The 23,665-nt window shown below is 31.9% G+C and overlaps 3 protein-coding genes across 3 annotated transcripts in view; all 3 read right to left on the bottom strand.

Annotated features, from left to right (window-relative positions):
- Positions 1–23,665, bottom strand: part of LOC146527227 (uncharacterized) — a 110,225-nt gene that overhangs the window by 32,669 nt on the left and 53,891 nt on the right. The window contains exon 6 of the mRNA XM_085205917.1: positions 11,031–11,093. Coding sequence (XP_085062043.1) covers positions 11,031–11,093 — 63 coding nt within the window. The remainder of the gene's footprint in view (positions 1–11,030; positions 11,094–23,665) is intronic.
- LOC146527229 (uncharacterized) lies at positions 12,641–13,734 on the bottom strand. The gene has a single exon (XM_085205918.1). The coding sequence runs from the start codon at positions 13,732–13,734 to the stop codon at positions 12,898–12,900; it is 837 nt and encodes a 278-aa protein (XP_085062044.1). The 3' UTR covers positions 12,641–12,897.
- Positions 16,018–17,492, bottom strand: LOC146527228 (uncharacterized). The gene has a single exon (XM_085205916.1). It carries the CDS (start codon positions 17,161–17,163, stop codon positions 16,027–16,029), a length of 1,137 nt encoding a protein of 378 aa, XP_085062042.1. The 5' UTR covers positions 17,164–17,492; the 3' UTR covers positions 16,018–16,026.

The following is a 23,665-nucleotide window of genomic DNA, read 5'->3' as shown; positions in this document are numbered from 1 at the left end:
TCTAGATCTTCGTTGCTATAGAGGCAGGCGGGTTTTTTTTCGAGCTTGTGGTTAATGCTGAAGAGGGTATTCTGTCCCTGATGAAAAGCAAGCACTACGTGGCTGCCTGTGAGGAAAATTAAATAGAATGCATTGGCCGGGAATCGAACCCGGGCCGCCCGCGTGGCAGGCGAGCATTCTACCACTGAACCACCGATGACTGCTCATGACGCGCTTGTATAAGCAAAACGTCGCGGGGCGCGTTTCGCAGCAAGGATGTTTTGATATTGTAACAACTTCTAAAGTACTTATTAAAATTAAAAAACAGTAAAAGACAGTTCTGATCTACATTAAATGGCCAACGTAACTAATATACTTATTTATATGCTGAGAGTAAGGGATAAGTAAAACTTGAGTCGGCACAGCTGATGAGTTAACGGCGGGATGTGTCAACAATTAAATGCGTTTTTCTCTAATACTATTCGCAATTTCGAAATAGTGTAAGAAGCAAATTTTATCTTCGTTTAACGTAGAAAATTAATAAAGTATTTTAAAGGATAAGAATTAATACCATTATGGAAAAATATCCCTCACAATAAAAAATATATTGAAATTACTATTTTTAGACAGAAATATGATCACTACACGTTATCCTTAAAAGATAAAAATATGCTCTCGCGGACTTTTTTGTAGATCTTATTAAGAGGAACAATACTCCAGTACATTATTTTCATGTAGTACTTACCATTAAAGCAGCGCATGCGCGAAAGTGTCTCAACGGGTAGGACTTTAGACACATTTATCGTATTTATGTTAATTTACATAAGAATGTACAAATAATAAACTATATATAAACCTTCCCTGAGAAATACTCGACCTAATGGTGAAAACCGCATAAAAATCCGTTGGGTGGTTTAGAAGAAGAAGAGTTAGAAAGTTCAGACAGACACAAAAAGCGACTTTGTTTTATAAGATATAGGATAAGAAAAGACTGATAGATTTCATCGTTTTCTGCTTATTCAATAAGAATATGAAGAAACGTGAGAATAAGTACGTATAAAGCGAAGAAGCCTTGATAAAATTGCAATTTATTATTCGGAGCACTCGTTATCTAGGGCGAAGTTATGGTTAATCGATAAAGGGTGCGTACAACGTGTCTGTCTGTGTTAAAATACAGAAACATAATTAAGAAGGTAAATGTATGGGTATCTTGTAACGCTCGCAGGTTAATATTTTAAGTACAGTATTTAAAAACTGTTTTCAAGCAGCGTATTTATCTGAAGAACCTTTTAAAAATTATAATAATATTTTATTTTTCAGCTTCAGCTTTATGCTTCACGCATAAAGGAGGGTAGGAGACTAATAAACGTATAAGCGATATTATGTGTTCGTACTTATTATGTCCCTTCACCAGGATTGGCTTCTAAAGATAATAATTATAATCACTTGTAATGTGAAATATTTAATCTCTTTTCTACAAATTGTTAAGTACGAATACATAAATGGCTTTTTTTTTATGGAAAAAGGACAAGGCAGACGAGCGTTCGGGTCACCTGATAGTGATCACCGCCGCCCACGACCCCGTGCAGCACCAGAAGAGCTACCGGTGCGTTGCCGGCCTTTGAGGTGGAGATAGACGCGCTTTTTGAAGCTTATACCCATATCGTACCGACCTGGAAACACTGCCGCGAGTAGGCCATTCCACAGTTGGGTGGCGTATGGAAGGAAATTTCTACGAAACCTTATATGTTTATTAGTAAAAAATAATAATTTGAGGCAATCAATACGCAATGCCTCGAAAAATTCGACGATATGTATGCCTTAACACTAGATTCCCTCTGGTTACCCTGCTGTATACGGGATACATCAGGAACCTAATTTTTTTTAGTGAAAAAACAATTTACATAGAAAAAGAGATAAAAAATAGCATCAACACGTACGGTTTTAGCCCGTGTGTATACACCAGGTACGCAAATGTAAACACATATCGGGAAGGTCACGCATCCCGAGCCTACTTATACAAGACCGTAATTAACTCTGACCTCAGAGAAGCTCAGTTTTAAATTAAAAAAGATATTGTTACATTCAATATAATAAATATATCATATTTGCTATAATTAAGGCGGTTGATGGTTTCTGGTTCGATTTCCATTCAGGGGTGTAATGCTTAGATTTAAATTATTTTAATTTCTGTGTACTGTAAAGTTAGCCGAGTTCCACCACTCAAAACGGAATATCTCAAATTCGGGCGGAAATTAGAGAATGAAGTTTCTTAATACTACGCTGTTTTTTGGCTCGGGGTTATATTTAAGTATCGTATAATTCTAACGTTTATTGGTTGTTGCAATCAAAAGTTCTGAGTAAACAAACATAAAAAATAGAGTCGAATTGATAACCTTCTCCTTTTACAAAAGTCGGTTAAACAGATACCATATTATGAAAAAGTACTACTTCCGCTTTGATACTTGGCTAAGCAGCCCTAAAAATGATGTTCACTGGCTGTCTTCACGTACTTAATATTGGTCATAAACTGAGCAATCAAAAAATACCATGACATTCCTTTCATCCTTCCATCCTGACACCTAATATTATTTATATATAAGAAAAGTTATAATATATACCTAATAATGGGGCTAGAGGTGCAGAGGAACGAGCGTGTGACTATAAATGCGACAGGTTCTGGGTTCGATCCCCACTCGAGGAAATTATATCTATATATATAAAATCGAAAGGTCACTCACTCATCACGAAATCTCAGAAACTACAAGTGCTAGGAATCTCAAATTTTGCATAGGAGTTATTTATAGGACGTAGGTGCTCGCTAAGACGGGAATTTGGAATATTTGACTTCTAAAGGGTTGTTTTTGGGGTCAAAGTTTGTATGAAACTTCGTTACTACAAATGCTAGGAGTCTCAAATTTTGCATAACGTCACTAGGACGTAGTCATGGAGACAGAAATTAATAATAACATAGTTCACGCGGGAGAAACCGCGAGCGGGCCGCTAGTATTTAATATTTTCATTTCTCCGCAATAGTTGCGAGGCAAAGCCTGGCGTTAAGTTCCGCCACTCAACACGCAATGCTTGCTGAATTCGGCGGAAAGTTGTAAGCGAGGTATCTTAACACTATGCTCCCTCTGTCTATCCTGCTAAATGCGTGATACAGCGTGAAGTGAAAAGTTTTTCAGTTTCTAGTTAGAACTAGCTAAAACTAGAAAATATTCTATTACTGAGTGACTGACAAATCACTTGCAGCCCACTGCTACAAACTTAGTAAGTCTAATGACCTAGAATTCCGGCACTAACGCAATATCAGAATATATTAAAGCGGAAATCGGAGAACAGAATATATTGACACTAGGTACTCCACCCTACCTTGTTATATACGTAAAGCCGAAAAAATATGTTTTTGTTAGCCCTGTAATTCAATTTGTAGGTACAAACAAATTAATAAGATAGGGACTCACTTAAGGTAATTAAGTTTTTCCTTTTGTTGTCAATAATGCAAATTAATTGCCGGGAGGAAGCGCACGTAGAATGTATTCAAAGAACGTCAATGTCTTTGTTGAATTAAGTTTTCTTCCTTTCTTCCTTTACATAGAAATAAAGGCTGTCAATCCACCGATGTACATATTAATATTAATATTGATTTATATCTTTAATTTTTGTTTATTTCATTTTCAATTTTATATAATATTTATAATTAGGGCAACACTTACTTAATTATTAGATCTTGTGAGTAAAAGTTAATCGAGTAATTTACCTTGCAATCATACTTATTATTAAGAGAGAAAATTATTAGGCAGAAAGAACCTGGGAACCCAGTGTTAAGATGAACGGAGTGTCTTAACACTGGATTCCCAGGTTATAAGGCACTTCCCCTCTCCATTTTTCGTCGAATTCTAAAGGCGTTGTCGTGTTGAGCGGCGGAAATGCCTCGTTACCAGAACGAAGATATGAAAATATTAAATATTTGATCGTCTATTGGGAACCAAATCCACGAATATTGAAATCCTATATGTATATGTTATCGGGATTGTATACAATCTAGGAATTATATACAACTCCTAGAAAATGTATACAATTCTGAAGCTAATTAAGAAATGTATATAATATTGTTTTAAAAAATATTTAATAAAAAATATTAAAATGTATAAGAAATAATACTTTTTGTAATAAAACACGTTGTTAAAATGAGTTTAATTATTGTTGTTACGGCACTTGTTGAGACAATTCGGTAACACTCATCGAGTGAAATATAATATCTTCATATTATCTTACTTATTAAAATTTGTTTAGGTTAGGTCAGTTTTTTTTAATCTAAGACTGGCGTTCGTATAATCAGAACCCCCCGAGTACGCATTGAGATTTAAATGCTTACATTACAAAATGATTTACATTTCTGTTTGCTATTTAGGAAATTTATAGATTTCCTACCAATTTTGTTCAGTTAAAATCTATACTAATATAATAAAGCGGAAGAGTTTGTTTGTTTGTTTGAACGCTAAAATCACTGGATCTACTGGATCGATTTACTTTGTTTTTGTTTTGTATGAAAGCTGCATTCTTCAGAAGTGCTACAGGCTATATAACATTACATTACACGTATATACTAATAAATTAAAATACTTTCTAATTTGACATGCATGTTTCTGCCATGTTAACAACAACCGTCGTCGCTACGCGACCGCGTTCGTTACCGCGTCATTTTGATATTCATCCTTATGAAAATAAATATAATAGTCACTTTTAGCATTTTATCTAGATTGAAATTATATTTCTATAGAAATTATATTCTTATATTTCAAGCAGGCGTAGCCGCGTCCGGGTCCGCTAGTATATGTATAAGTTTTGAATGACAAATGATATTGCATTTTTTATAAGAAAATCAGAAAATAATAAAAATGTTTCTTATATACGTAGTAGCATCAACGTTCAGTGGAGAGTAATCTAAATTAAATTGGTGACATCTTGTCGATGGTACTCACTCAGTACGAAAATTTCCTTTGACAGACGATATAAAAACGCCAATAAGAAGCCAATTCTTTTTAACGAATTCTATAAAATAAAAATAATTAATTGAGTGACGCTATCTCGCTAGCTCGTTTTGAGGTTTGTTAATGTGGGAATAAGGCAAGCACTTTACCTGTGTAAAATTAAGTAATTTTTAATTAAACGAAAAAAAACGAAACATTCATTCAGTTGAAAAGGAAAATTAATAAAAAAGCCTTCCGAATTTTTTTAAAAGTGCTTTAGAACTCATTACAGTTCATGAATGTTGTAGAAAATAAACATTTATAATTTTCTTTGGATCTCTTATTAGAGGTCATAAGGTCCTCTATAAAACTTTGCATTGTTTTTTCTACGTTTTAGTTTAGTTTTACGATGTATCCCATACATAGCAGGTTAGGCAGATTTGCCTCGTTACCAAGGCAAGAAAATTAAAATATTATATATTTTATTTGCTCGAGTGGGAATCGAACCCGAAACCGTCGGGCTTACAGTCACAATCTTGTGCTTTTGCGCCACGACGGCCAAAAATATTAAAATATTGAAACAAAGTTTTTTTAGTTTTTACAGAAAACATCCTATCCTATCCTATATATATATCTTATAAAACAAAGTCACTTTTCGTGTCTGTCTGAACTTTCTAACTCTTCTTCTTCTGAACCACCCAACGGATTTTTATGCGGTTCACCATTAGGTCGAGTATTTCTCAGGGAAGGTTTATATATAGTTTATTATTTGTACATTCTTATGTAAATTAACATAAATACGATAAATGTGTCTAAAGTCCTACCCGTTGAGACACTTTCGCGCATGCGCTGCTTTAATGGTAAGTACTACATGAAAATAATGTACTGGAGTATTGTTCCTCTTAATAAGATCTACAAAAAAGTCAGCGACAGCATATTCGATTTTTTTAAGAATAACGTGTAGTGATCATTTTTCTGTCTAAAAATAATAATTTCAATATATTTTTTATTGTGAGTCATATTTTTCCATAATGGTATTAATCCTTATCCTTTAAAATACTTTATTAAATTTCTACGTTAAACGAAGATAAAATTTGCTTTTTACACTATTTCGAAATTGCGAATAGTTTTAGAGAAAAACGCATTTAATTGTTGACACATCACGCCGTTGACTCATCAGCTGTGCCGACTCAAGTTTTACTTATCCGTTACTCTCAGTTGGCCATTTAATGTAGATCAAAACTGTCTTTTACTGTTTTTTCATTTTAATAAGTACTTTATACCCTGAGATCCGGCCGTTGAATCCTGCATAAACGAGTTTTCTTAATTAAACCTATATTAATGAATAATACATGATTAGTAGAACAGATTACACCTGGGTTGCCTGGAAGAATCCTGCCGCAATCACCTTTAATTACATTTTTTCGTAACTCGTTTTTGGAGAAAATTGCACCAATACGTTTTTTATATGAATCGCACATCATTTGAAAGATAATCCCATAAGGAATTGGAAAATTAAGGGTTGCCAGCTCTCAGTCTGCCGCAAGTCTAGGGTTGCCTGGTTTAAACATGTCACTAAATGTTAATAATTTGCACTCATGTGTTTTTTTAATGAATTATATATCAAATTAAAGCTTATTTTTTTCTGAACACTATAAAACAGGGTTGCCTGGAAAATTCCTGCCGCAAACAGGGGTTGCCAGCGTTTGAAATATTTTATTCCGGTTCCGTTTGACTATGAGAATAGACGATGAAATGCGCGGTCTGTCTTATGTTTTAAAGTAAAATATTATATAATAGAAGGTCAATCTTAAAATCAATGTTTAGTCTAATTGTTCACCTGTTAAATGATGATTTTAATCATATTAAGTACACGCAGAAAACTATTTAAAGATCATGGGGCAGAAGAAATCATCCTTATTTTTAAAGTAAAATAATGAATTTATAATATTGAGTCTTTGCAAAATCTGTTTTCTAAATACTAATATTTATTTATTAATTTAAATTACCATTTTGAAACAATTAAATTATCTAGTTAAATAAATGTTTACAAATATTGATCTACTATAAACTATTAATATATATACATATACATCATGTTCCCTTAATATAATGAAGGGTGACCATTATTGCGGATATTTTTTTTATTAATTATATTGAAAAATACATTTCCATGAACTCTCTCTCTTCGTCCTCTACTTGTTTGATTTGACAAGGCTTGCTGCATTTTTTTTTTCTCACGCAATTTTTAATAATTTACATAGGAAAGAAATATATATAATAGAATTATAATAAACAAAACTAAGTTAGCAAAATAAATTCGAAGAAAATCCGACAGTAATGCCGACTAATAAACGCTATTTACGGTTTATGACCAAGAGTCGGCAAATATCAATTAGTTGGCTATTTTTTACTATAGATAAACATTTTGCGGCGCGATACAAAGCAAACCAAATGCAATAAAATTATTTTCGAAGATGTATTGTTTCTAAATTTTTTTCTAAGTTTTTGAGCATGTTACTTAGTTACTTACCTTTCGTTTTGGAGTAAAGACGTTTTTACTTGACAAAAATGAAGATGTGTTTTCTGTGCGGCAGGAGTGAAAATGTGATAGAATTTAACAAGGAATCTCTCCAAAAGTGTAAAATTATGTTATTGTTTCGCCAAAAAATGAATTTTAAATACAGTGACATTTTTTTAAATAGTGACACAATGCACAGTTATCATTTACAGTATTACAAAAAGTTCATTGTATTAAAACAAAAATATAAAGAAGTATTTTTTAATTATTTTCTAATGCAAAACGTAAGTATACTTTAATATCTAATAAAATGTAGACAATTGTGGCCGTGGGAGTTGCCTCAGTTTTGATTATACTAAGTTAGGGACGTTAGTGAGTGATTACGCTTTATTATAATTATAAGAACAATTCTTTCAGACCTAAACACCTTAAAAACTATCAGCATAGACGGAGAAGTTCTTGCTAGCGACATTTTATTATCTATATTTTTTAATAGTTTTTATTAGTTGAATAGTTTTAATTTACTTTGCAAAAACGTAAATATTCGTACCAAAAAGATGGGCGCCATAGTTCTTTCTACGGATACGGACGGCGTTGTCAAATCAAAAAAGCAGAGGGCGAAGAGAGAGAGAGAGATTGTTTATTGAAATGTAATTTTCCACATTTTCTTAATTAATAAAAAAAATATCCGCGATAATTGTCACCTCTCATTATATTAAGGAAACATGTTGTAATTAATACCTTATAGTAGATCGATATTTGTAAACATTTACTTAATTAGATAATTTAGTTGTTTTAGAAGGGTTATTTAACTAAATATTATTATTTATAAAATAAATTTTGCGAAGACTCAATATTATGGATTATTATTTTACTTGAAAAATAAGAATGATTTCATCTTTAAATAGTTTTCTGCGTGTACTTAATATGATTAGAATCATCATTTAACAGGTGAACAATTAGAATAAACATTGATTTTAAGATTGACCTTCTATTATATAATATTTTACTTTAAAACATAAGGCCGACCGCGCATTTCATCGTCTATTTTCATAGTCAAACGGAACCGGAATAAAATATTTCAAACGCTGGCAACCCCTGTTTGCGGCAGGAATTTTCCAGGCAACCCTGTTTTATAGTGTTCAGAAAAAAATAAGCTTTAATTTGATATATAATTCATTAAAAAAACACATGAGTGCAAATTATTAACATTTAGTGACAACTTTAAACCAGGCAACCCTAGACTTGCGGCAGACTGAGAGCTGGCAACCCTTAATTTTCCAATTCCTTATGCGATTATCTTTCAAATGATGTGCGATTCATATAAAAAACGTATGGGTGCAATTTTCTCCAAAAATGAGTTACGAAAAAATGTAATTAAAGGTGATTGCGGCAGGATTCTTCCAGGCAACCCAGGTGTAATCTGTTCTACTAATCATGTATTATTCATTAATATAGGTTTAATTAAGAAAACTCGTTTATGCAGGATTCAACGGCCGGATCCCAGTCTATTAGTAGTTGTTACAATATCAAAACATCCTTGCTGCGAAACGCGCCCTGCGACGTTTTGCTTATACAAGCGCGTCATGAGCAGTCATCGGTAGTTCAGTGGTAGAAGGCTCGCCTGCCACGCGGGCGGCCCGGCTTCGATTCCCGGCCAATGCATTCTATTTAATTTTCCTCACAGGCAGCCACGTAGTGCTTGCTTTTCATCAGGGACAGAATACTCTCTTCAGCATTAACCACGAGCTCGAAAAAAAAACCCCGCCCGCTATAGAGGCATAGCAACAAAGATTTAGATGCGTTTGCACGTATTGGATTGGAATTGGAGTTGAATGCATTATTTCAGCGCGATATATTTGGTTTCATATTTTTTGTAGTAGTTATTAGTAGGTAGGTTTTTGTTTATAATTTCTTCCGTTTAAAAATAGTCATTTAACTATCTAAAAATAGTCATTTAAATATATTTTAATAAGTACTTGAAAAGATTAGTAGCACAGATTTAAAATTACGATACCTACTAAAAAATCTTCGCCGAGTAAAACAATTGGAAAATACTTATTGAAACTACGAAAATGCGGGTTGCATGAGGGTTTAATTAAAACAAGTGCTTTGCAAACATACATTATATGAATAATCCAGTAGTAAAAGCGGGCGAAGCCGCAAGGGGGTCGCTAGTATCTTATAAAACAAAGTCGCTTTCCGTGTCTGTCTGAACTTTCTAACTCTTCTTCTTCTAAACCACCCAACGGATTTTTATGCGGTTTTCACCATTAGGTCGAGTATTTCTCAGGGAAGGTTTATATATAGTTTATTATTTGTACATTCTTATGTAAATTAACATAAATACGATAAATGTGTGTAAAGTCCTACCCGTTGAGACACTTTCGTTCTTTAATGGTAAGTACTACATGAAAATAATGTACTGGAGTATTGTGCCTCTTAATAAGATCTACAAAAAAGTCCGCGACGGCATATTAGTATCTTTTAAGAATAACGTGTAGTGATCATTTTTCTGTCTAAAAATAATAATTTCAATATATTTTTTATTGTGAGTCATATTTTCCATAATGGTATTAATCCTTATCCTTTAAAATACTTTATTAAATTTCTACGTTAAACGAAGATAAAATTAGCTTTTTACACTATTTCGAAATTGCAAATAGTTTCACAGAAAAACGCATTTAATTGTTGACACATCCCGCCGTTGACACATCAGCTGTATGTTACTCAAATTTCCCTTATCCCTTACTCTCAGCATATAAATAAGTATATTAGTTACGTTGGTCATTTAATGTAGATCAAAACTGTATTTTACTGTTTTTCATTTTAATAAGTACTTTAGAAGTTGTTACAATATCAAAAAATCCTTGCTGCAAAACGGCTCGCCACTCGCCATGCGTCCGCCGCGCCCGCCTGCCTTACACGCATCGATGGTTCAGTGGTAGAATGCTCGCCTGCCACGCGGTCGGCCCGAGTTCGATTCCCGGCCGATGCATTCTATTTAATTTTCCTCACAGGCAGCCAGGTAGTGCTTGCTTTTCATCAGGGACAGAATACCCTCTTCAGCATTAACCACAAGCTCGAAAAAAAAAACCCACCTGCCTAGCAACGAAGATTTAGATGTGTTTGCACGTATTGGATAATTGGAGTTGAATGTATTATTTCAGCGCGATATATTTGGTTTCATATTTTTTATAGTAGTTATTAGTAGGTAGGTTTTTGTTTATAATTTCTTCCGTTTAAAAATAATCATTTAACTATCTAAAAATAGTCATTTAAATATATTTCAATAAGTACTTCAAAAGATTAGTAGCACAGATTTACCTACAGAGGTACCTACTAAAAAATCCTTACTGTGTAAAACAATTGGAAAATCCTTATTGAAACTATGAAAATGCGGGTTGCATTAGGGTTTAATTAATTTTCACATTATCTTAAGTGCTTTGCAAACATACATTATATGAATAATCTAGTAGTAAAAGCGGGCGAAGCCGCAAGGGGGTCGCTAGTAAAAATATAAATTTAAGATATAAAATATAAATTCTACTTACATTTAAGACGATGATGAAGAAATCCAGCGTGAAGAGGAAAGACGTGATCGGGTTGAAATTCAGCTGGAACAAGGAGATTGAGTAAAAGTAGGGGGTTTCTTATAGATTAATAATACATACATATACATATTACTTTGTGACTATGTTATTTATTTCAAAAAAATATATTAAAATAACTTAACAAATCAATAGATTTTTCGAGGTCTTTTGTCCGTGGAAATCTTATGTGGAACTTGTCCCATTTGTGTTATTGTTAATACAATATGTTAATAAAATGAACTTGAATATCATTTCAATTAAATCAAAAACGTTATTTTGAAAAAGTAATTTTGTCATTCCTTCGTGTGGGGATCGAACCCACAATCACCGCGCTTACAATCAGACGATTTCCACTGCGTCACGGTGGTTTAATGCCTAACTAAGCTTAGGTGTATAATATATGAGATTATATGTAAATGTAACAAAATAATTAAAAGTAATATAACAAATGTCAGAAATATACTTAAAATGGTTTCACATACGTATAAGAGTGTAAATGGCTCACCGCATCCATTTAATTCTATAATTAAGAAGCTGTTAATTTGTAACTGTCGAACGTTTCGTGAATTTTAAATGATTAAGTATTTGAAAAAAAAAAGTCATAATATTATGTAATACTATTCCTAGCTCTAAACCAGTATGAGAATACTAATCAATATAAATATAATCGTGTAGTTTAAGCGGGCGAAGCCGCAAGCGCCAGCGGGTCGTCTATACCAATATTCTAGTATGAAAATTAGGTTTTGTTTGAAATTAACAAGAACAAAAACAATAAAAGCTCGAGAGCCCAAGCCGTCACATCAAAAGGACGGAATAGCGAATAGGAAATGAACTACATACAAAGTTTGTTACATCCTCATAATATAACGAATGTATTGTAAGGTTAGTTTATATAGTACAATCGCGAACGCTTTCTGCTGGTAGTTATTAGTTGTTCTAAATATAAATAGGTGCCGTGGGACAAGGTGTGATTGCAAACAGTCTTTAGTTCAATTCCCATTCGGGGAAATTATTATCAGCTTCACGCTGTATCCCGCACACTACAGGGTAGGCAGAGGGAACCTCGTGTTAAGGCACTCCGTTTCCCACTTTCTGCCGAATTCTAGAGGCATTGTGTGTTGAGGGGCTGAAGTCAACGCCGCACTTTGCCTCGACACCAGAGCGAAGAAATGTAAATAAATATTTAACTTCCTCGAGTGGGGATCGAACCCACAACCGTCGCGTTACAGTCACACCCTTGTGCCGCTGGGCTACGACGACCTCTGAAATTATTATTTTTATATTATTTTCATTTTCAGTTTAAATTATCCATATATAAATCTTAACTTTTTCAGATTCTAATGATATAGGTTATATATAGTTGGCAGATTCACGTACCTAATGTACTTTTTATCACTTTTTGACGACAATTTTTTTTCTCTCGTTGGTACCATTTTGATTGTAAATTTATTCATGAAATAGGAAGAAAAAGAATAATGATTTGTAGATTTTAGCAAAATCGATTATGTATATAATGTGTTTTATAATTATCCTTGGATATTAGGGTGAACAGTAAAACTATAACTAGAATTGAGTTGCTCTGAAAAGAGATTTATTACATAAATAAATGTTCACACTTTTACAAATATTCTTTAACCTTAATCTATTACAAACTCACCTGAAAAGAGAAACAACATTTAAAGCTATTGTTTCACCAGTTCGTATTAATTAAATATTAAATATTAAAATATATTTTTCTCTTTAGTTTTTAAGAGACGTCAATGATGACATTGTCACATATGAATGTGAAAGAAGTATCACTAACTTCTTTTACATCTCCCCCCCGGGGTTAATCATGTATTCCTACTGGAATAAGTTTTGTAATATGGAAAAGATTTGACTGTAACTTTTTATGACCCGTGTTTACTTTGTAAATTGATTTTGATATTTTCTCTATAATTTGATATGGTCCAATTTTCAATTCATCCAGTTTTTTTCGGTTTATCCGATTTCCGTTTTCAACATAAACTGAATCTCCGACTTCTAATTCACAATGTCTTCTGTGTTTATCAAATCTTTGTTTGTTATAATCATGTGATTTTATACTATTTTCCAAGGCAATTTTTCGGTCTCGTATTAGATGATAATTCTGTATTTCATTTTGTTTCAGTTCTTTTGGTAGAATGTCCACATTTTTCCCTTGCAGTAAATATTTTGGGGAGAACCCTGTTATACTATGTTCAGTTTCGTTGTATCTTTCCGTGCATTCATGAGCAATAGTAGTCCAAGCGATCTTATTTTTTCTTTCATTAATTTTACAACGAATTTTATTAACCAATGTCTGGTTTAACCGTTCATTTAATCCATTAGAAAATGGTGCATTTACTGCAGTGAATACTATAGGTATGCCTTCGTTTTCTAAAAAATATTTAAATTCCTTTGAATTTATGCCCGGATATTGGTCCGATAGAATCAAGTCAATCTTATAATCTTGTGTTACTTTTTGGACTAGTTTAATAAAGTCGTTTGCATTCTGAGTTTTGGATGTCAAAATGTAGGCGTAGCGAGTAAAGTGGTCTACTAAAAGATGTAAATACACTTTGGTTGAACGCGTACCACCGAATCCACCTATGGTATCTATAGACACTATTTCGAACGGATACGTGGCAGGTCCTAACTGAGACATTAGTCCAAACTTGTATGCTCCTCTCGATTTATTTTTTATACAAACGTCACAGTTTTCGCATATTCTTTTTATGTTGTCTAATAAATGTTTAGCTTGATAAAAGGGTGTTATTTTGTTTTCCACTTGTTGTCTTCCTAAGTGGCAGAAGTAGTGATGAACTTGTTTTATAAAATGTTTACTGAACTCTTGGCTTAGTATAATCTTTTCATGTTTTCCGGTTTTCTTATAATATATGTTATTTTTAAAGATAAGTTTTTTTTATATTCTGTTTTATTTCTTCGTTTTTATTTTGATCTTGCTGTATGTCTTCCATTTTTACAAAATTGACGACTTTTAAACAACTTTCTTCATTTTCACATGGTTCTAATACTGGGTTTCTGCTTAAAGTATCTGCCTCTACATTATATTTTCCCGGAGAATATGTTATTTTAAAATTGAATTGTGACAAATAAAATGTAAGGTCTCCCAGTTCCTCATCCGTTCTGGCTTTTATATTCATGTTTTCTAAAGGTTTGTGATCTGTAAAAACCGTGAATGTTTTTCCTATAAGCCAATGTTGCCAGTATTTAACTGCTTCTTTTACAGCCAAACACTCGAGATATATAGCTTTTTTCTGTTTTTGGGAATTGTTTAATTTTTTGGAAAAATAGGCACAAGGTTTTTCATCACCGTTGGGTTGAATTTGTTTTAAGATCGCTGCTATGCCTTGTATGCTAGCATCTGTATAAATATGTATTGGTAGGTCTGGATCAAAGATGGCTAGAATTGGTTTAGAACATAGAAGTTTTTTCATAGTATCAAATGATTCTTGACAGTTATCAGACCAAACAAATTTTTCTCCTTTTCTTAATAAATTATGTAATGGATCCAGAATTATTGACATATTTGGTACATACTTTCCATAGAAATTTATTTTTCCCAAAAATTGTCGGACGTTTTTTTGTGTTTTTGGAATCGGAAATTCTTTTATAGCAATTAAATTATCTTTTAGTGGAGTCACCGTGTTATTTTTGATTATGTGTCCTAAATATTTTACAGAGTCTTGTGCAAAATAACATTTCGTGAATTTTAATTTAAAACCTTCTTTTAAGATTGCTTCCAGTAACATAGATAAGTGCTCTATGTGTTTCTCAAACGTTTCTGAAAATACTAAAATATCATCTATGTAATTGACAGTAAAATCTGACAGTTTATGCTTTCGTATGATCGTACTCAAGATTCTCTGAAAAATGGCGGGTGCAGTTTTTAGGCCAAAAGGTAGACATGTCCATTGATAGTGTGCATTCTGGGTAACAAATGCAGTTTTTGGTCTATCTTTAATTTTAAGAGGTATGGACCAGAACGCTGAGTTTACATCAAATGTTGAAAAAAAATTACATTTCCTTGTTTTGACCATTAAATCCTCGATTGAGGGAAAAGGCTGCGACTGAGGAATAACAATTTTATTTAATTCCCGAAAGTCTATACAAAGCCGCGATCTCCTTCCTTCTTCTTTTTTAAATGCTAGAGTTACCGGAGCGGCAAAAGGGCTATATGACTCCTCTATTAAATTATTTTCTAATAATTTTGATACTTGATGTTCAATTTCTTTCATATCCTCAATAGAGCATCTATATGGTCTCTTACTACAGTACTTATCTATCAGGAGATCAATGTGTGCTTCGTAACCTTTTACCGTACCTATATCATATTTGTCTTTAGCGAAAATTGAATTATATTTGCATATCAATTGATCAATTTCTGATCTTTTTTTATGATCTAAATGATTTACCGAAATATTAAAATCATCGACCAATATATTTTCGTTAAAGTTAATTTCATATTCTTGAATTAAATCTTGTTTTTCATTTTCATTTATTCCTATGTCACTACCCGAGCTGCCAGGAATTTGTTTTGTGATCATAGGCTGTCTCTCTTTGTTTTTTATGTAGTCTGTCTTTTCATTGCTATGGATATTTTGTATGATTTCTAAATTCTCATTTTGAGTTAATTTAAATTTTTGTATACAATCTAATCCAAGTAGAAAATTATAGTCGAAGTTTTCTTCATCTATAACAAAAACATCAACTTGTTTTTCAATTTCAAAAATTTTTAGTCTTAAAGTTACCATTCCTATAGATTTTTTTACGCCATTAATTGTTTTCAAACCTGCTTTTTTATTATGAGTATGTATTTTCTTTAAAGCCAATAACCTTGAATTTATTAAGGACACATTAGATCCAGAATCGTAGATTCCTGATGTTTCCAAAGTGTCATTAATTAGTAATTTAATTTTTATTAATGGCGGCACTACTAGTTTTTTGGATTAATTTCGTTTAGTTCTGTCTCTAATTCTGAATTATTTACACTCCTTATCTGATCCTGTCTTGTTCTATCACCATTTTTTTGTTTAAACCAACATTGGGATTCAGGGTGATAACGTGTACCTTTATTTTCTTTTTCACAAATTTTACACGGACTAGCCATTGACTTTATATTTTTCTCTTCATTTATACTTTTGGAAGCTGGTATTTTTTTATCTGTTGTTTTTTTATTTACCATGTGCTCTAAACTTCTTATACTATTAAATAAGTTTTGAGTTTCCTTTAAACTACTTCTATCAATTTTATCTGCAATGAAATTTGGTAATCCAGTGGCTATCAGATCAATAAGAGTCTGTTTATCCATGGACTTATTTATTCCTAACAGTAGTCTCTCTTTTTTTAATGCATACTCGAGTAATGAGCCCTGTTTATATCTAAATAACATTGCGTACCTGATTGGTGACCAACTCTTATCTGCATATGTGTCATTAAAGTTTTGTTTCCACATTGCCCATTCTGAATTTATTGTATATTTAATAAGCATCGAACTATACCAGTCTTTACAGGATTCTTCTAAAAACAGCCTAAAAATTTCAATTTTTTTGACATCTTCTTCTATACCTACGCGTGCGCATTCTGCTTCAAAGATAGACATCCATTGGGACACATTAGCAATCTTACTGCTGAATTTTTCTATCACTATTTTTTCTGCCATTTTCCCCACATTGAAAGGTTTTGATGATTCTTTCTTCGTTTCTGCGAAACTTTCCAATAATCTTGTTAGATATTCTTCAGAGATCCCTGCTGTAGAAGATTTTTGGGTTACTTTCTCTTCTAAAAGATATCCCATGAATTGCATATTTCCATTTTCATCACAATAAACCGCCTTCGTCTCTGGGCTCACTGATATCCACACCTGTCGTTTGTCATGTCGTTTTTGTAATGTAGCCTTCACTTTTTGAAAGATTTGTGTGTGTAGGATTGCATCATGTAATTTTGCGGGTTGTAATTTATCTGGGAACTCAAAAGTACGGCCATTTAAATCGGTAATTGACGTTACACAAATAATATTTGTTTTCACATCTTCACTGGCCCTGACCATGAACTCGAACTGTAATTTTTCCATTATTCTTGGGAATCAGCTGTAGAAATGTTGTTTTATAATGTGTTTTATAATTATCCTTGGATATTAGGGTGAACAGTAAAACTATAACTAGAATTGAGTTGCTCTGAAAAGAGATTTATTACATAAATAAATGTTCACACTTTTACAAATATTCTTTAACCTTAATCTATTACAAACTCACCTGAAAAGAGAAACAACATTTAAAGCTATTGTTTCACCAGTTCGTATTAATTAAATATTAAATATTAAAATATATTTTTCTCTTTAGTTTTTAAGAGACGTCAATGATGACATTGTCACATATGAATGTGAAAGAAGTATCACTAACTTCTTTTACATGTATATAATATTAATACAAAAAATAGACTTATGCTTAGCGCACCTCGATCGTATCGAGTTCGTATTTTTTTATGGGGCAATATGTACGCTTTTACAACAGGTTCCCCGAAAATGTTCGAGAATGTTCTATATTACAATTCAAAAAAAAAAGACCTTTGTATGTTAAACGTTATTATAAATAATGATTTTTTTAAATTATATCACGCCTTGGGAAGGAAATGCTCACTCCAATCTATTTAAAATATATCATTGTTAGTAATAAATTACTGTTAATATAATTTTTATAAAAAGTTTCTTGCGCCCGCCGGTTCTACACAGGTCTGAGGCAGTGACTGTAGTAGACCGGAGTTAAATTATTTAACGTTCAAAAAACCGAACATGTAACTTCTTATTTTTTTATTTAAATTTCACTAGAATTAATACAATGCGGAATAAGATAAAGAATAATTAAAAGGAATATATTACTATTTTAAAAATGCTTATAATTAAGTGAAAAAAAAAACAAATCCATATTAAGACAGTAGTCCTACGTAATATCATTTTAATGAAATATCTTCCTTATTTAGGCCAAGATCGTTAATCCATTACTTTGTTATTTCCGTAAATTATTGCAGATTTACGACAATTTTATTGAGCAATAAACGATACCTCTATTATTGTAGCAGATTTCTCTTTGGTAATAGAGAATTAATATGTGTAATAGGGTTTAGCGGTAGCGATTAGTGGCCGTGGACATAAAAAAATATCAATTAAGTAATTGCACTAAAACTAGCTGCAAGTAAAATTTTATGTAACGAACTGAATTTTAGTATTTTGTATTATTTTTTAATTAACTTTTAATTCTCTTGAAATACTATATCTAGCTAGCACGTTTAGCAGAGAGAAAGTAGTGTCAAAATACTGCGTTTACCACTTTCCAACTGTATTTAAAATATTAAAAGTACACGGAACCGTTGAAGTATCTTGACATTAGGTTCCCAGGTTCCTTCTGTCTCCTTTGCTATAGGTGGAATACAGCAAGAGGCTAAGTGACGAGTGGCGGAAGTCTACGACACGCTTTATCTACTTTTGTTTGTGCTTTGTCTTTGTTTGAGCGAGGAATTTAGAATAATTCAAATATAATAACTCAAGGGAATGGGATTAAAATCTAGGTATAAAATCCAATCCATCCAACCAGGGCCTCCATCTCCTTTTTTTTCCTCCATATTCATTATTAAATCAATTTATTATTTTTTGTATTCATATTTAAAACTAAAACAACTAAATTATACATCTTTACATAAAGTATCGTTTATATTACTATGATATATAAGCTATATAAATGTAAAGTTCCATGTAAATCTGTTCAGTAGTTTTTTGACTTTCACATTTATAATATTAGTAGGATAGATAAAAACAATTAAAATATATTTAATAAAATAAAATTTAAATAACATTAATTGTGTATATGAAGTTTCAAGTAAAGTGAAATCTAAACTCAACGTAGCCACCAATATTTGAAAACTTCTATGCCGTAATAACACTAGTTTCAGCTAGAGTCAAGAGGCTCTTGGCTTCTTAGCATTTAAAGATAAATTAACATTTCACTTAAGGATTAGGGTAATCTTCGTTAATTTTGCATTATTTTAGTAATTAACTGCTCATTATTAGTATAACATTATAATGTGCTAAAATTAATATAAATTGTTATATTCAAGATATTTTATTTAGAAAATACGTTCAAAGTTATATATAATATGTAAACATTTTCTCATAAAGAATTGAGAGTGGTTTGTATGGTGTGTAGAATTATTTACATACATGTTTTCATTTCGCAAAATGACATTTTAAAATCAATCGGTTATTGTTCCAGTTCATTACAATTATTCAGTTCATGCTATACATATATTCTCAAAACTGCAGAATGCTTATTTACTAGAGAAACTAAGCCCTAAAGTCTTTTATAGATTAATTATAATATTCAAAACATTTTTTTAAATAAAAAGAATTATCAATTTTTTTTCAGATTTGTACGTTTCATTTTCGTATTTAAATAAAATTTTACTATTATATCAATACTGCTTAAACCCGTAAACGATAAATTTGAATTCCTTTTGGTAGCGCTAGTACTAATACTATATTAGGGCTATTATGTTTATTATTATAGGTTCTATTTTGAACTGACTTATATTTTTTCAGCTTATTTTTTACAACCTACGTCATTTGCATAATCATTTTATATACATAATAGAAAATTCGCATGTGGCACAAGGTTGTGGCTGTGTTTATTAATATTTCCATTTAATCCTCAAAAATTCGACGGAAAATGGGAATTGGAGTGTTTTAACACTAGGTCCCTCTACCTACCCTGATATATGCGGGTTACAGACAGACATTACAACACATACACTGTGCTTAAGTATATTTTTCAGTTTAGTTTAGTCACATAAAAGTCGTTTATGTCTTCAGTCATATCATGCATAATACAGTGCAATTAGTGAGAAGCTAAAACTATTTTCTCTCTTTAGACCATCTAAACTCTTTTCTCTCTTTAGACCATCTTGGAGCTAGATACTTTCGGGCTCTCAACTCGTCGGTTAAAATAGAGACAGAAGAAAGACAGGTGACTTTTTTGTCAATTGTAAAGTGTTGCACATTTATAGTATTAAATAAATTTTAGCATCTCACGAGCTGCCTTGTATTTTGAGTTGGCGAGCTGTAACCTAGATTCGTAGCAGCAGTCTGTTTGTCGTCGGAAATAATGAAACTTTTTCATTAATATTTCATGTAAGTAGATTTAAAGTTTTAAATGTTTTTCCTTTGAGCATAAAATTAATAATAATTTCCATAATAATAACTGCAATACAAAGGAATAAAATAACATTATAATAACATATTGATATGTATGGTATATATGGTAATGCCTCTAGAATTTGGGGGAAAGTAGAGAACTATCCTGCTGTATTTTGCTGTGTGCAGTGCAGTAATTAGAATATGACACGAAAATGCCATAGTAGAAGGGTACTAATGGATAAAAATATTTATTATGTAATATTTAATGAAATATATTCCCAAGTAACTACTATATTAGATGATATTATTATTAGAGAAAGGTTAATTGAAGTAATGCACGTAGCCGTTTGTTTTCATAAAGCTGTACACAGTAGAATTTTAAAAAAACTCTCAGGAGGATCTCTATGTGAATGTGATATTTTATTTCCCGTTTTACTTAAGGTTTGAACCGCAAAAGGCAAAAACGGAACCCTTATCAAAATTGAAAATATGTAATAAAATCTTATTTAAAAAAGTTAAGCTCTGCTACAAATATTATACAGATTTTTATAAATTCTAAGCTTTGTCAAAACAAATTGGAAAGTCACAGTAAAATTCAAATTATTTTTTAACAAAACGCTTTTGCACATATGTACCAAAATTTTATATTATCAATTTTTGGTAGGTACATACGTGCAAAAGCGTTGTTTTTAGAAAAGATCAGCTTCAAGCTGTATCCTGCCGTCAACCGTACAAAAGCAGTTATATAAAACTTAACTTAACTTATTTAGTTAAGTTAAGTAGTATATAATACTTACGTATTATAAATAAGATTAGTCTAAGTAATATAAAGATTATACACAGATCGTTCCAATAATTTGTTCCAAATCAAAATCATGTAGTTCAAGCGGGCGAAGGCGCGGGCGGGAAGCTAGTTTGTTATAAATGCTAAATGAACTTTTTCATAATACCTAATGACATTTTTATAAATTAAAGTTTTCTAGAACAATGAGTTTACGCCCTCTTCAAAATTCATAATATTTTTCTTATATTTAAAATAAGCTAATAATGTTTTTCAGTGGTGCCAATATTTGTATAGGTAACTTACTTGTAAAGTGTAAACTGAGCAAACTGCAGAACTTTAACTTTATCTCTCTATAACGAGGTCGACACTGTTTCGAAGCAACTTGTTCGATAAAACGCGTATAGTTGCCGGCCATGTAAAGTACAGTAACAAAAAGTTAGGATATCCATTCAATGAAATTTCATTATAAAACCTTTTCAGCTCCACGTTATATCTTGAATAAAGCATGGTAGGCAGAGGGAGCCTAGTATTAAGATACTCCGCGAAGTGAAGAAATGAAAATATTCAATATTTCACTTTAAATATTCCATCTGCTCTCACATATGAAAAATGAAAGCTCGTTAATTTATCTATATCTTCTTCTATATATATAAAAGGACTTGTCCTCACTGACTGAGGTAAGACGCACGCACAGCCGTAACCGCTGATGGTAGAAACGTGAAATTTGGACAGATGTTTACTTTCGTAATCTGGACATCCACTAAGAAAGGATTTTAAATAATTATAACCCTAAAGGGGTTAAATAGGGGTTGAAAGTTTGTATGGAAAAAAATAATTAAATCGGCACCGATTCTTATAAAATTTGAAATTTAGATTTTTGAAGTATTTAATTGAACACGTGTTTCATCGCTTTCTAGAATTCTCCCCCTAAGGGTTGAAAGTTTGTATGGAAAAATCTTTAAGCCGCCACCGATTTTTATAAAATTTGAAATTTAGACTCTTAAAAATATTTCATTGAACACATGTTTCATGGTTTGTTAGAATTCACCCCTAAATAAGCAAGCGAAGCTGCGCGCGTCCGCTAGTATTCTATATTACTATTGGTTACTATTCTTCTTCTTTTATTTGGTTCTACTTCTCTTTACCATAAATACTCGTAAGTAATTGTATAAAGATATATATATATATAACAAGGGGAAAATATTAAACGTCATATATTCTTCTTTACTGAAGCAGAAATCTTTTTATTTTTGTTCAACTACCTACATAATGAACAAAAATACGGCGCAAAAAGTATAAAAAACAAGAATGGAATGTTTAATTATTCTTTAGCATCGATGTAGTCCCGCAACGCTCGGACTCAATAGGCTTGTGATCCATTGAGACGCCCTATTTTTAATTACTTATAGCGTTATTTTTTTAGCTTTACGCTGTATCTCATACATAGTAGGGTAGGCCGAGGGAACCTGGTGTTAAGGCACTCCGTTCTCTACGTGCCGCCGAATTCTCGCTTCTTTTGCTTTTTGCTTCGTTACCAAAGCGAGGGGATAAAAGTATTAAAAAAACATTAATGTAGTTTTTTTACTTCAAATATATATATTGTTTTTCAAATATACAATTGTTTCAGAGATATGTTGCAGTAGGACGAGGTATGACTATTTAAAACGCGCGGAGCGCGTAGCCAAGTTTTTTTACAAACAAAACTGGCGAGCAGCACCGTGTGTTATTTTACACGAACCATTTGAAGCCACTTTTTACCTATTCGTAACTCAAAAACTATTCCATCTAAAGCTGTCATATTTGGCTCAAATATTTAGACCCCCTACCTGTATACGTGCATAAAATTTCATAAACACAGCTCAAACAGTTATTTAGATAATGACGTCCAAAAATCGTAAATTTTTAGGGGGGTGACTGACCTATAGACCTTAATGTTAACCAAGTTCCAGATGATCTAGAATGGTGAAATTTAGCATCCGGTTAAGTAATTGGGTGTATGTCAAGGGAAAAATCCGAAACTAGTATTTTTTTAATATTTTCTTATAATTTTTCAATAAATAGATTCAACTAGGAACATTTACTTATAGCGCCTGTAATGAAAGCATAGCAATCAAAGTTCATGATAATAGATTTTTAGGCTTAGCTCCTGACAAAAAAATAAGAGCAATGCATTATTTATATATGTTGCTTTAATTTATGTCACGCGTTAGTAAATATTTTATTTGTTATGGAGACTAACTTCACTATTACTTACGTAAGCCATCTAAAACAACACGATGCTTTCAAGTATATTCTAAGATAAGATATGTCTCCATTTGTAGCTGAAAATGCCTCTAATTTATGTCCTGACAAAGCCTGCCATCATGTGGGCTTCAAAGGCTACACGTAAAAATATAAAAATATAATAAATGGATTAACATCCTTCTTTATTATTTATTATAATTTAAACATATGTTTTAGTACTTATTATACTAAGAGTATTTGCATAGTCGATTAACGTATTTGATATTAAATTATTATTACAATATTTAAGTACTAAGTCGTATATAAGATCCTATAAGGGTTCTGTTTTATTGCTTTCGAGGTACAGAACCCTAAAACAGAAAA

This window comes from Heliconius melpomene, chromosome 21 (genome assembly GCF_056956725.1).
Source record: "Heliconius melpomene rosina isolate 202511_hmr_F chromosome 21, ASM5695672v1, whole genome shotgun sequence".
Classification (NCBI taxonomy): Eukaryota; Metazoa; Arthropoda; class Insecta; order Lepidoptera; family Nymphalidae; genus Heliconius; species Heliconius melpomene.
Note: the sequence above shows the minus strand (reverse complement) of the source record. Positions and strands in the feature narration are given on the sequence as shown.

Coding starts and splice junctions, on each gene's coding strand:
- LOC146527229 (XM_085205918.1), bottom strand. CDS start 13,734: ATGTCTCAGTTAGGACCTGCCACGTATCCGTTCGAAATAGTGTCTATA.
- LOC146527228 (XM_085205916.1), bottom strand. CDS start 17,163: ATGGAAAAATTACAGTTCGAGTTCATGGTCAGGGCCAGTGAAGATGTG.